Source organism: Poromitra crassiceps (genome assembly GCF_964638095.1).
Source record: "Poromitra crassiceps genome assembly, chromosome: 8".
NCBI lineage: Eukaryota > Metazoa > Chordata > Actinopteri > Beryciformes > Melamphaidae > Poromitra > Poromitra crassiceps.
Genome location: NC_139629.1, coordinates 44,262,243 through 44,277,242, shown reverse-complemented (window position 1 = coordinate 44,277,242; position 15,000 = coordinate 44,262,243). Strand labels below are relative to the sequence as shown.

The window sequence follows — 15,000 nt, the reverse complement described above, 5'->3', positions numbered from 1 at the left end:
GAGGTGGAAAGGGAGAAAGAGGGGGAGAGACTGAGGGAGAGAGAGAGGGGGAGCGAGAGACTGAGGGAGAGAGATAGGGAGACATGCGTGCGCCAATATGGCTGGCCAGCCCACACATCAGCCGAGCTATGGTCAAGGCCGCGCCGCGCCCGAGCTACGAATGCGAGCTGCAGGACGGGCGAGCCCGCGCAGTGGGCCAGCCTAGGAATCGAGCGCGAGATGCCTAGTAATTACAAAACTCACGAAGATCGTAATGTTTTGCAAATGATTTCGCGCCCCACTTGCAATACCTTTGCAGCCCACAGGTTGGGAATGACTGGCCTACGCGATACCTCTAAGGGTGACCGAAATAACCCAGTACAAAGTAGAATGGAAACTTCTCCAGTCAAATGATACCTGCATCTGATTCTTTCTGTACACAGGTCTAGAAAAAAAACTATTTGTAATTGCAATTCCCACTTCTCACTTTATCTTCCTATTTGTCTTTTTCACCTTCCGATCGTTTTCTCCCCCCTCTGTTCTTCCTGTTCTCTCTCTCTCTCTCTGCCCTCCCCCTCTGTTCTTCCTGTTCTCTCTCTCTGTCTCTCTCTCTCTCTCTCTCTCTGCCCCCCCCCCTCTGTTCTTCCTGCTCTCTCTCTATCTCTCTCTCTCTCTCTCTCTCTCTGCCCTCGCTCCCTCCCCCTGGGTGATGTTTGCAACTCAATTTGCCAAATGTAACTTGCTATTGATTATTATTAATATTTATCATGTTTGTGAACATGTTTTCTCCTAGCGCTATTAATCTGCCCTGTTAATAAATGTCTGCAGCAGCCCAGGCCCAAGGGCCCCAAGGGAGCGAGCTCAGGACCACGGGGCCACACACACACACACACACACACACACACACCTACACACACACACACACACACACACACACACACACACACACACACACACACACACACACACACACACACACACACACACACACACACACACACCTGCTCTCAGCTGCAGGAGGTTGCCTGCTGTCTTCTATTTGCCTGGAGGCATGATCGGGTCTCAGTGACACACACGCGCACGCGCGCACACACACACACACACACACACACACACACACACACACACACACACACACACACCATTTGGGGACCGCATGCCTCTAGGCTGCTCAGCACAAATAACACATCAATACATCAACTGTGTTGTAACACGGCAACACACACACACACACACACACACGCACACACACATGTTCAAACACAATACAGTATGCACGCTCACACACGCATTTAAACACACACACAAAGCTGATTGAACTGTATTATCCAGTGCAATCAATATATATATATATATATATATATATATATATATATATATATATATATATATATATATATATACTATATATATATACTTTATTCAAGCCAGCGTAATATATATTACAGTCATGATTTTCAGCGAATGTGCATCACACATGCAGGCCTGGAATTAAGTCATTTTTAGGCCATGGCCACTGGCCGATAAATACACATTTATTGCAGCATCGCAGCCAAAATGTAGCACCAAGGCCAAAACCAATGGTTATTAAAATGTTTCCTCAACAAAATAAATATCCTAATAGAAAGAAAAGAAGTTGTGCAGTGTGATACAGCACATGTCAGATGGCTCAGACTGCAAAGGAAATCCACAACCTTCTTTTAAGGGCAGTTCAAAACAGGGCATGCCAGACTGGCTGTGTGGGGAGAGCTGGCATTACAGCCACTCTCCAGAGAAACCACGCCACTGGCCTTTTGGCCTGGATATGATTCCTGCCCCAACATACATGCACTGCTATTCCTTTTCAAACATTCACTAATGTACCACCCTATTTACATTTCATCTCATGTCAGCTGTTGTAATATCATCATTATATATATATATATATATATATATATATATATATATATATATATATATATATATATATATATACACACACACATACACACGATAATTCTACCAAATGTTTTTTCACTGGCCAGTTTTTCCAGAACAGAAGTAGTGCAAACTGTGATTCACAGTAGCATAAACTTGAACATAGTGATTACTTTAATTACAGCATGTAATAGTTATTGTGTGATTATTGTATAAAGCAGCAGCACATTCAACTTAAAAAAAAACACATACAGCATATCAATTGAAAAGCAGCCAGATGTGAATCATAGGCAAGTTGAAAAAGCAGAACAGCATATAATTACATAAATACATAATTGTTTTAATTTTACGGTCCATCATAACCATAGAAAGCTCTTTAGAGTTCAAAAGATTAATTTATGACAAAGCGTATTTCTTTTTCTTTCTTTCTTTCTTTCTTTCTTTCTTTCTTTCTTTCTTTCTTTCTTTCTTTCTTTCTTTCTTTCTGCCCATGTGACCGCGGCAGTTCTCTGCCCACTGCAGAAGCCATGTTGCAACGTTAAGTGTTGCTTGGAAATGTTCCCTGGTGCTTTTATGAGGGGAAACAGTGTGGCTTTCTCGCTCAGAGAATCTTGCTGCTATTGTAGCTGACCGTCCCCGCAGTCACCCCTCCCAAACACACACACACACACACACACACACACACACACACACACACACACGCATGCACACACACACACACACACACCTAAAACACACCTTCTCCCCTCCTTTGGCTGCCTCGTCACATGCTTCCATTTATACGTCATTTCGAATATTATGGTACCCCCGTGCCACCATGGAAAAACACGCCATAGTACAGTTATTCACCTCTCTCTCTCTCTAGTCCCCCTCTCTCCCTCCCTCCCTCTCTCTCTCCCTCCCCTCCCTCTCTCTCTCTCCCTCCCCTCCCTCTCTCTCCCTCTCCCTGCCCCCTCCCCCCCTCTCTCTCCCCCCCCTCTCTCTCTCCCCCCTCGCTCTCTCTCCCTCCCCCTCTCTCTCTCCCCCCTCGCTCTCTCTCCCTCCCGCTCTCTCTCTCTCCCCCTCTACCTTTCATTTGCACCGGTTAGATTTTTACAGCGGCCTCTGTGCCCACCTCCCCTCCTGTCTCAAAGCAGAGAGGGTGATTAGGCTCTTTTGTGTGGAGACAGAATCATCAAAGGTACCAATATGGCTCTCTGGCCCTAAACAGCCAATAATGCAGCTAAGTGGGACCATATTGACACAATATTGGGGGCGCAAATACCAGATTAGGCCTCTTTTTGAATGCCCCCCCCCCCTCCACACACACACACACACACACACACACACACACGCAATCACATGGACATCATGCGCACACACACACACACACCACACACACACACACACACGCTCACACACACGCTCTCACACACACAGTCCTCCCACATCAAAATGTTTGGTCATTCCTTACACAACCAACCACCCATTTTTCATATCTGTCATGGTCCACACATTCTCCGTCTCCCTTCCATTCTCCCCCCTTTGAGCAGACAGACTTTTCCCTCCATATTTGGAGCCGTGCAGAACGTTGCATAGTTGTGTCTTTTCCCTGGACACTGGCTTTTCATCAGTGTCCCGGCTTTGCTTCTGACTGTGAGCAGATCCGCTTACGTCCAGACAAAGATCCAGTCTCCGTGTGCATCCAGAGGGGAGGCGGCGACATGGCCATCACTGGCCATCATAAGGCGCACAGCACACGTCTCATTTGTTGTTCCAGCCCCCAGCCTCCTCCGCCTGCTCTGCTGTCGCTCTACCTCCGCCTGCTCTGCTGTCGCTCTCCTCCGCCTGCTTTGTCGGCGCTCTACCTCCGCCTGCTCTGCTGTCGCTCTACCTCCGCCTGCTCTGCTGTCTCTCTCCTCCGCCTGCTCTGCTGTCTCTCTCCTCCGCCTGCTCTGCTGTCGCTCTACCTCCGCCTGCTCTGCTGGCGCTCTCCTCCGCCTGCTCTGCTGGCGCTCTCCTCCGCCTGCTCTGCTGTAGGCTTGCCGTGGTAGTAGGTGTTACAGTAGTAGGTGAGGCATACACCGATTACATAACATGTCCACCACCGGTAACACCGTTCAACTCCGCCCACTCGTGCCAGTTTCAGGATGCGCTCATCAGCTGCGCTGACGTATATTACAAGCGCTCCCTCCGTCCTATCCTGGCTGTCTGAGTTCATCATATCTCTGGTTAGACAGACCAGCAAGTAACGTTACATGTTGTGAACACAATCTCCCCCCCCCCCTCATACACATGTAGGTAAGACCCTTATCTAAGCCTGTGTGTATTCTCTTGCCACTGCCATCTCTGGAAAAGTGGTTTTAACAGAGCTAAATCTCCGCTAGCATTGATGCGAATACCATAGGTTAGCTAAACCTCCGCTAACATTGATGGTACATAGTTAGCATTGATGACTTAGCTGTGATAAAAGCACATGCTACTCGGCTATCGTCATTGCCTGGCTTACTGCTGCTTGCTGGTATAATGTTAATCCCATGGCCAGAAAAAATCCCCAGATTTGTCGCTAACGACATTAAGTTTATTTTCTCCAGGAGGAGAGTCGGTCCCCAGTGCGTAACGTTATGTGAGGCTGACAGTGTTGTGAGCGCTGAGCGCAGCAGCAGGGAGGGGAGGGGAGGGCCTGACTGACTGGGGGAGAAAGGACTGTATGTAGAGTAGCCTAATCTATAGACCGACAAACGTAACCGCTCCAAACTATTCTCTGTGGTTAACCTGACATCCCTACCACGCTTGTATTGGCGTCTATCTTGACGGGTGTGTCGGACTGAGAGCAGTTAAATAAAAGTGAGGACTGCTGATGAGCTCTGGAGCTTTAAAAAAAAAAACTGTCACCGGTAACACCGGTTACGTTGTTACGTGGTTATTACCCGGTACCACGTGTTTTGTTACGGGGTTTTAACACACCGGTGTTGTTACGTGGTTATTACCCGCTGGGAAAATCCACCTCCACACCTCCGCCTGCTCTTACCCCAATAGTGGATAGCAGAGTGAGGCCAACACCTGGCTCTGAGCACCACTGCTATGGCTGGCGTCCAATCTGTAGTTTACATTCTGCGCACTGCAGGGATGTGTAGTTTTACACTGCGTGCCATCGCTGTGCACAAGTGGGTGGAAATAATGCCTGTTTAATTACTATTTCACAAAGACTAATGATTTTTCTCAATAAAGGCGTGCCTGCATTTTTCTGCAAGGAGAAAGTGTTCTCCTCCCCATTTGACGCATATTTATACAGTAGGTTCATTCCCAGCCATGCTAAGTGTCCACGTGTGCCTTGCAGCATGCAGCCGGAGCGGTAGCTCATACGCTATATAGCCAGACAGCTCAATATGGACGCCACAAGGCACATGTGTTTGTGTGCGTTCAGGCAGACGGCAGAAAATGACTCCAGATCTCTATCTTAGTGCATTTAAAGTCTGGAGTCTCTGATTAAACACAAACCACACAACAATCTGCCGCTTGTGTTAAGGCCCTCCCATCACCTCGCTGATTTTCAGCACCGCGTCAAGTTAGTTCGCCATGGCAACGCTGATTACAACGCTATTATTACCATTTCAGATTTTCTAGTATTTTTTATTTATTTATTTTTCTTTTTATCCACACATGTCCAAAAATAAATTATATTGCATGCTTTGGGTTCTTGTAATGTTCTAGATTTTTTGTTTTGATTTTAAATATTGACGTGTATTTATTGAAGAGGAACGTTGTATCTGTCACATCTTGTTCTCTCACTGTAACATGCAGCTATTATATGAGATCTCATCTTTACCTCCAACACCATCTGATCACTGTTTGTAGTAGCAACAGCTGTGTGTGTGTGTGTGTGTGTGTGTGTGTGTGTGTGTGTGTGTGTGTGTGAACAATATCGTGCGTGCGTGTGTGTGTGTGTGACAGTGTTTGCGTGAACGATATCGTGTGTGTGTGTGTTTGTATGTGTGTGTGTGTGTGTGTGACAGTGTTTGCGTGAACGATATTGTGCGTGTGTGTGTGTGTGTGTGTGTGTGAACGATAGCGTGGCGTGTGCGTGTTCATACGTGCCCCTCAAATCTTTGTTATTGCAGGCTATGCTCGAAAACAAAGAGGTCCGTTTATGGCACGCATTTACAATTTATCAAATAAATGGGATGCCTTCATGTGGCCTGGGCCGGGCCCGGGCTCCGGGCTGAGCAGCACCGTACTTTTCCACTGGAATAACAGCGAGGGGAACAAGCAGCCCATTGTAGCTGCAGCCAGCACCCGGGGACCCCCAAGGTGCGAATTAATGATTGACCCCTGATGTAATCAGGATAAATAGCTCCCCGTAAAAAGAGAGCGAGAAGATGGCGAGAGGAGCGGAGAGAGAGAGAGAGAGAGAGAGAGAGAAAGAACAACACGAGGAACCAGGCAGAGGAAGGCACTATCTTGGGCCCGGCTGCGTTTTAAGAAGCCCTGAGGGACACCAGCCTAACATCTCTTTCTGGGCCTGAGGGGACCCAGAGCAAACACCACGGCCGTTTAAAAAGCTGCTCCCTCGTCACTTTTCACATTCTCCTCCTCATCCTCTTCCTGGCCCCCTTTCATTATTTCCCTGCTTTCTTTTCTCATAGACAACCTTTTTTTTCTCTCTCTCTCTCTCTCTCCTCGCTGTTGAACTTCATGGTGGAACATGGGTCCAGCTCACATCTCCTCACAGGGAGGAGGAGGAGGGGAGGAGACGCAGAGAGAGAGAGAGCGAGTCAGTCTCTAGAACGATCCCGGCTTTCTCTGCAGGGCAACGTTTTTATGAATAAGAGAAGACGTTGGACTGTTAAGACTTCGACTGATTTAAAATCGCGTTGTGTTTTGCCATGTTCTGCCTCGCTCTACTGCTTCACATCGCCCACAAAAGATGTTTTGTTCATTAAAATTAAGGCAGGGGGGGTTGGTCCCCCCCCCCCCCCCCACTCTTTCTCCTTGTTACTCAATTACTGGACGTAGTGATCTGTGCATATATGTGTTTCTGCACAGAGGCTCTTAAAGCCAAATAGTCTTTAATAGATTTTCCGAGGCCGTCTTTCTCTCTCGGCTGGTCCAAATTGCACTGGATGGGTCGGGTGCCAACGGGAGAGAAAAAACTTTAACGGGCCCGAAAACACTTTTGATTGTGCCGAGCGAGCAGCAGATAGGGGCTGCTGTTATAAAACTTTAATTGATCTGTGCAAAGTGGAAGCTACTTGCTGGCTCTCTACATGCTCCGGGCTTAATTGCGCGCCTGGTTCTGATCCTGGTTCTGATCCTGGTTCTGAGCCGCTATGAAACAGCGATCATTAAAAAAATGGGGTTCTTTTCCCCCCTCGAAATCACTGGATGACGCAAAAATCAGTCGTAAAAGCCGGGGCTTTTACTGCTCCTGCTTTATATGATCAGTTTCCCGGACCTCTATGGACGCCGGGGCTCTAGTGCTGTCACATGCTTTCATAGTTTCACATTTCACATTTTCAAACTTACATGTCAGTGAATTTCACTACGTTCATATTCCCCATCTTTCAGCGGGGCAGAAAGCCAGAGCATTTATCAAAGAACAAGAATCCGATACACGGCGCTGTGAATGTGCCCTCAGATGATTCCAGGGATGATGGCTCCGTTTCTGCCCCGGTTTCCTGATTAGCTCATTCAAGACATTTCCCTTCACTCGCCTCCATGCAGCCTGCCACACCTCCCTAGGCATAGCCTGCCACACCTCCCTAGGCATAGCCTGCCACACCTCCCTAGGCATATAGCCTGCCACACCTCCCTAGGCATAGCCTGCCACACCTCCCTAGGCATATAGCCTGCCACACCTCCCTAGGCATAGCCTGCCACACCTCCCTAGGCATAGCATGCCACACCTCCCTAGGCATAGCCTGCCACACCTCCCTATAGGCATAGCCTGCCACACATCCCTAGGCATAGCCTGCCACATCTCCCTAGGCATAGCCTGCCACATCTCCCTAGGCATAGCCTGCCACACCTCCCTATAGGCATAGCCTGCCACACCTCCCTAGGCATAGCCTGCCACATCTCCCTAGGCATAGCCTGCCACATCTCCCTAGGCATAGCCTGCCACACCTCCCTAGGCATAGCCTGCCACATCTCCCTAGGCATAGCCTGCCACATCTCCCTATAGGCATAGCCTGCCACACCTCCCTAGGCATATAGCCTGCCACACCTCCCTATTGCATACGCACACACGCACACATTTGTTTTAGGAATTAACAAACTAATAAAAGACAAACTGAACTCATTAATGGGAAAACATTTTAAAAAATAAACGTTGCAGCCTATGATGCACATCTCTCGGGCGAAAATCCAACTTACATAGTCCAAATTAAATCAAGAGGTCACAATGGATTCACCATTACAGAACCTAATAAACGTTAAGACGCGGTGTTTGTGGATTTGAGTGGCTCGTACGGCTCCATGCTAGAGCCTGGGAAGCTGTGGCAGGCTTGGCAGCGGGCTCCATGGAGGCAGGCAGAGGGAGGAGAGGGCTTGATTGGAACCACTCCTGCTGTAATTTTGGGCCTAGTTAGCCCGCTGATTGCCAGTCCCTGTGTTTAGATAGTCAAACTGCAGTGGTGCTTTGACTAAAGACACCGGGATCTGTTCTGTCCTGAGAGGGAAGGAAAGAGAGACACACACATATAGATGCGCTGGGGCAAATCACACACACACACACACACACACACACACACACACACACACACACACACACACACACACACACACACACACACACACACACACACGCAGTGTTCATCATCATTTCCACTGACATTGGGATGGTGAGATCCTGGAGCACAGCCACGGTTATGTTGTCAATGGACGGGACAATAATGATGGGTGGCTAGGCTAAGCTAAGCAGGTCAGCCATAGGTGACTGACTGACTGACTCACTGACTGACTAGACTGACTGACTGACTGCAGTGGGGAACACACAGCCTTCCCATCAGGGACTTGGCTTGACTTAAGCTGCTTCTTCTCTTCCTCCGGCTAAATCTGCACACTGAGCGTTTTCGCCCAGGACCCCCAGATCGGCATTCTTCTGAAGACCCCCAAATTCTCTCATTGCTCAATGTGGTTTTCTGGCGGTTTTCGAGGTTTGGAGGCTGAAGTGGGCTGTTTTTGGAATGATGAGGGTCAATAAGTCATTTGTTAGGAAAGTGCACTGCTGAGGTCTGAGCTGTTTTGAGATGCTTCTGAGGAGGACCAGTCCATAGTGTGAAGATGCTTCTGAGGAGGACCAGTCCATAGTGTGAAGATGCTTCTGAGGACCAGTCCATAGTGTGAAGATGCTTCTGAGGACCAGTCCATAGTGTGAAGTCATCCCATTGAAATACTGAGGCTGTGATTGGTCAAGCTGCCACAACCTTCCTGCCTACACCCATGAGAGTGATGAGAGTTTGTCTCTCAAACCCAAAGCTGAGGATGTCTTTATTGTTGGATCATATGCTTTTGTCCAGAATTCCTTGACTATCTGTATTGTACAGGAGGTAGAGAGAGATAACAGTGACATTATTCTTCTACGGTCTCTAATTGTGTAAATCTTCACGCAAATCTAATAATGTTTATAAAGTTGAACGTGTCATCAATTTGCTGGGGACCTCCTGGAACCCCCTCAACGACCCCTGATGGTCCGCGGACCACCACGTTGATCACCACTGATCTAAAGGCCACCCAGTCCTTCCTCTCCCACTGGCATGTTGTTGTGTACCTCCTCTTTCCTCCTCTAGAGACACTCATGTCTCCTGCTCTCTCTCTCCTCTGTGTCTCTCAGATGACAGCGAGCCAGTGGACATCATGTACGAGACAGAAGAGGCCCACCTCCCGGCACTAGCGGCGGCGGGGACGTGCGGCGGCGGCGGCGGCGGCGATAGCCCAGAGGAGGACGCGGACGAGGGCGCGGTCAGCAGCATGTCCCCCCTGCCCTCACCCACCCCCTCCCACCCCCCCAACAACCACCACCACCACCACCACCACCACCTGCTGCACCCCCACATCTACGCCTCGCACCACCACCACCTCCACCACCACAGCAGCAACCACAGCAACCACAGCAGCAACGAGGACGAGGACTTCACCACGCCCAAGGAGGGCTCGCCCTACGAGGCGCCCGTCTACATTCCCGACGACATTCCCATTCCCGGCGAACTGGAGCTGCGGGAGTCCAGCGTGCCCGGCGCCGGGCTGGGCGTGTGGGCCAAGACGCACGTCGGCGCGGGCGAGCGGTTCGGCCCGTACAGCGCACTGCACCACCACGGGGCCAAACACAGCGCCTCCTTTGGATGGGAGGTAGGAAGCAGCCTGCTGTCTTTTGTTTTGTGTGTGTGCTTTGTCCTGCTTCTCTTTCTGCTGTGTCTTTTTGATCAAACTGGATCACGTGATGCATCACATGACGCATCACGTGATGCATCACGTGGTGCGTCATTTCCATCACTTCTGACCGTTGAAAGACTAGTGGAAGCAATGAAGCAGCAGTGAGGAAGGTAAGTGCGTGAGCGAGCCGCTCTTCTAGTTCCCAACCATCGCTCTTCATCCTCAGGCAGCCATCTTCATCTCCATCAGCTAAGATGCTCGCTGCCTTTCACAATCCCCCATGTGATTTGACCTCATCTTGAAACCGTCACACACACACACACACACACACACACACACACACACACAAAACGCAGTCTTCCAGAATTCCACCAGCACGCCAATGTCAGACGGAAAAACCCGGCTGATTAGTGGAGGTATCAGCTTTTCTGGGCGTCGGTCCGAGCGAGCGAGCGCGCTCATTTGGTCACGCCACCCGATATGGAAATGGAAGAAGCGTGGCCCAAATGCGGCGGCGGCGTATTGAACTATTAATTTTCATTTCAACATGACATTAGAGGATATTGAAGTTGCTTCAGTAAGCTCATTAGGAAAGAAGGAACTCCCGATCTCTCTCTCCCTCTCTCTCTCTCTCTCTCTCTCTCTCTCCCCCTCTCTCGCTCCTCTCTCTCTCTCTCCTCCCACTCTCTCCCTCTCTGTCTCTCTCTCTCCTCTCTCTCTCTCTCTCCCCCTCTCTCGCTCCTCTCTCTCTCTCTCCTCCCTCTCTCTCTCTCCTTCTCATATGCCTAATCAGAGATGAAATATACTGGCCTGCTTTTCATTTCGCTGACTCCCCGACTCTTCCTTTTTGAAGGGCCTGGTCATCCACATGCTCTCATATTACATTCATATGCAATTAGGACTAGTGACTGGGACAAGTTAATCACTGGAGCGCTATGTTGGAAAGAGCATGCTACGCTGGAATTAGACACCACCGACTGATGTATGATGGAGGTTCAGCTACAGCGTTTTGCTTGTGGAACAACACTTGGGAGAAAAAGGCCTTCCACTGATTTCATGGGGATTTTTCACACCCATTCATTTGTATTGAGATCAATTAATAATCAAATGAAAGTCTGACTCGAATTATAGAACTTTGCCATTACTAAGAATCTACGATACACCACATTATTCACAGTATTGTAAGATCACAAAGGTACTAACAATGTTCTGGCAAGTGGAACAATTGTGCAAAACACAATATTAGCCTCTGTCTCATACTCTAATGCCATTGGAAGAGGCATAATCATTTCATGAAACAGATTTATACTAACTTATTGCTCTTCACGGCGCTGTGCTTACAGCTTGTGATAAAACGATTTGTTTTAGTTGTAGAAGTTACGTATTCATGAATCAGAGTTTTGGGTACTTAAACATAGGCCCAAAACCCTTTATGAACAGCTTCTTGAAGGAATATGCCAGGGTTCCCCTATACTGTCCGTAGATACAATCTGAAGACCTCCTAAAAATGTCCTCCAACACGCTTTACTTTTTGACAGTTTGTGTATTAGAAAAACAATTATCCAAAAGTATTTCTTCCACTGCATCCATTCTCTATTTCTCTCTCTCTCTCTGTGTTTTCTTGCTAACTGTTGTGATGTGGGAGCATGCAGGCGATTAGACCCCAAAGGCGCACGCTACATGGCAGCGTGCCACGCAGAACCTTTTCCTCCTTAAACTTCATATTATGGCTAGCCGCTCGGGGTGCAAAGGGCACCCCTCCAAAAACTACACCCTCCACCCCCTCCTCCACCCCCCACACTCATGTTTTCTCTCTGTTCTGTTCTCCTCCCTCTCCGCTCGATTCCCCTGACACCTTGCTTATGCATATTCATGAGTCCAGCTTCAGCTCTTTGGCCTATAGGGGGGAAAAAAAGCCACCTTCAGCTCTAAAGATACACACAGACACGCACACACGGACATTCCCCGACATACACTCGGATTACAAACCCCCGAAGAAGAAAAACTGCACCGCACATTGTTGACCTTTTTTTTTTTAGGGTGTCCAGTTTTCCCTCCGTGATGAAAGGCCTGATGTGGTGGAGATAACTAGCAAGCTCTTTTTATTAGGACCACACCAGTCCATCCCCCATGTCACGGAGATCTGTGTGTGTGTGTGTGTGTGTGTGTGTGTGTGTGTGTGTGCGTGTGTGTGTGTGTGTGTGTGTGTGTGTGTGTATGTGTGTGTGTGTGTGTCTGTGTGTGTGTGTGTATCTGATATATCTACCATCTTAGATCAAAAATCCACTCATGGAGGTATGTAGTCGAAACACGGAGCACATTCCACACGCTACCTTCTGCGTATGTCACGGGGGATTTTGGCACTTTTTCTTCTGTGTGACATTCTCCTCGTCGTTTGAGCGGTGCAACCTTTTCCTACTCTCTGTCTGCACTTTGCCGTTAGCCTGAGGCTCGCCTGTCTTTGTCCTTCAACCTAAAACAACGTTTGGTCTTTGCTTTTCCAAAATCTGTCAAAGAGGACGGGGGTCAGGCAGGCCCGTCTTTCTCTCTGCCGCCGCCCTCCTGAGCGGCTTGTGGAGGAGCGACTTCGGGCTCGGGCCATATTATTTTTTGAAGACATCCTGTCTGGTTTTGGGGGGGCCCTTCAGGGGCCTTCAGGGGGCTCTTCTCTTCCCAGACCCTTATCACAGATAGTCATAACAGTCAGCCTGTTGATAGCCATCGACAGACTCCCCTAGGAGTCCTGTACACCCCTCCTCCCTCCCCCCTTTCAACATCTACACCCGTCTACTCATCTACTGCCTCTGGTCTTAGACAAATAGACAGGCGGGCGAGAGAGAGAGAGGAGAGAAAGTGAGTGGGAACTAGGGAGAGAGAGGAGAGAAAGTGAGTGGGAACTAGGGAGAGAGAGAGAGAGAGAGAGAGAGAGAGAGAGAGAGAGAGAGAGAGAGAGAGACAGAGACAGAGAGGGACAGAGAGACAGAGAGAGAGAGAGACAGAGAGAGAGAGAGACAGACAGACAGACAGAGAGAGAGAGACAGAGAGAGAGAGAGAGAGAGATATCAGTAGGGCTGAAGAAGAACGAGGGAGAGCGAAGAAGATGGGATGAGTTCCAAGAATTAAGTGAGAAAGAAAGAGGGATGAGTGGAGAGAAATAAGCCAAAAAAAGAGGTGCGTTACAGCTTCAAACACACGGGAGAAGTCCAACACCGTTAATGTGAAGCCTGTGCGTGTGTCCCGCGCCAGAACAGGGGGTCTGTTTTCAAAGATAATATAAGTGATGTGATCTGAGATCCCCCAGTGGTGTAAATAAGATCCTATCTAAAGCAGGACCTCATACATGACGACCTTCTCGCTGGGACAAGGAATATAGGATTAAATATGCTGTGTGGTTATCGTAGTGATTATACTTTTGACTGTGCTCCAATCTTGCTTTTCTACCGTTTGAACACCGCCAAGAGCACTGTGGTCTAACAACCGAGCCTCTAACCTCTAACTCCTCTAACCATTTCATACCAATTTTAACGAGCACTATTTGCCCCTTATATAAGCATTCGTTAGGCCTTATGATCCCTTATGGTCATTTCCTGTCGCGTTGTACCACCAACATCTAACATCTTTCAGGAGGACGGCCATTATTGTATTTTTGACATCGTAAAACATTGTATTTACTGTATTTATGTACACGGTACACTTGAGAGCGGTACACAGAGCTGCTGATTGCCTCCACAATTTGGTGCCGTACGTGACCCGGATGACAACAGATCTTCGATGGTGTCTCTTTTCCAGACTGAAAACCGACACTGGTGACCTCAGTCCAAATTCTAAGTAAGGGATCTGTTTGAAAAAACCCAATTTTGTCACGGTGCGTGGTTCTAAGTCTGTGATTAAAGTCCTGTAAAGCGATGAATATGAAAAAAAACATCCAGAAAAAATATCTTGAAAAATACAGAAACATATCTATACTCCCCTCAGAACGTGGGAGAATTTAACAAGACATTGTCAAATGCACAGTGTCAATCTATAAAGTATCAGTTGACAAACCAAAGTGAATCATTTAAATTGACCCAAATAAGAAACTTTAAATTGACCCAAATAAGAAACAGAAACAGGTTTTATAGGCAATAAATTCAGTAGGATGAATCATTCCTGAAGATGATGAACCATGATGACCGGAAGTGGCCTTTTGATTGGTTCAAACCAAACCTGCCACCACAGGTGAACTAGGAGAGAGAGGGTGAGGAGGTGGAGACACGGGGATGCTGCTGCAAGTGCAGGAGAACGAGTCCAGACTAGAAGCCAAAAGAGACACTTACAAGTGATCGTTAATGATCTTCCAAAAGAGCAAGTCCGTTAGTTCTAGTCAGATGAGACAAACAGGACCAGACAGGACAAGACAATCATGTTCATTCTCTCGCCAGGCAAAACAATCAATAATAAATAGTGGTTAAAAGTGATTGATGATCAAAGGGCATAATACATCCTTATATAATGGGGAAATGGTGATGCTTAACCCATTGATACCTGATGCAGCATTTGTGTGTGTATCCCTTTAAGACCGCGAACCGCGTTAACGCGGCTCGCGGTCTTAAAGGGATACGCACACAAATGACGGATATACACGCAAAAGCTGCATCAGGTATCAATGGGTTAAAGGAGGTAAGCGATGGTCATTCTCTCTCACAGTTCCATGCTGCTGGATGCTTCAGTGCTTCTTGATATCTGAGCGGATACTAGATGTCGGTGGAGAGA

At 48.1% G+C, this 15,000-nt stretch overlaps 1 protein-coding gene across 1 annotated transcript in view; it reads left to right on the top strand.

Annotated features, from left to right (window-relative positions):
• prdm16 (PR domain containing 16) overlaps positions 1–15,000 on the top strand; it is a gene marked incomplete at its 3' end in the record, with an annotated part of 259,211 nt that overhangs the window by 73,323 nt on the left and 170,888 nt on the right. Inside the window, exon 2 of the mRNA XM_083641762.1 lies at positions 9,710–10,224. Coding sequence (XP_083497888.1) covers positions 9,710–10,224 — 515 coding nt within the window. The remainder of the gene's footprint in view (positions 1–9,709; positions 10,225–15,000) is intronic.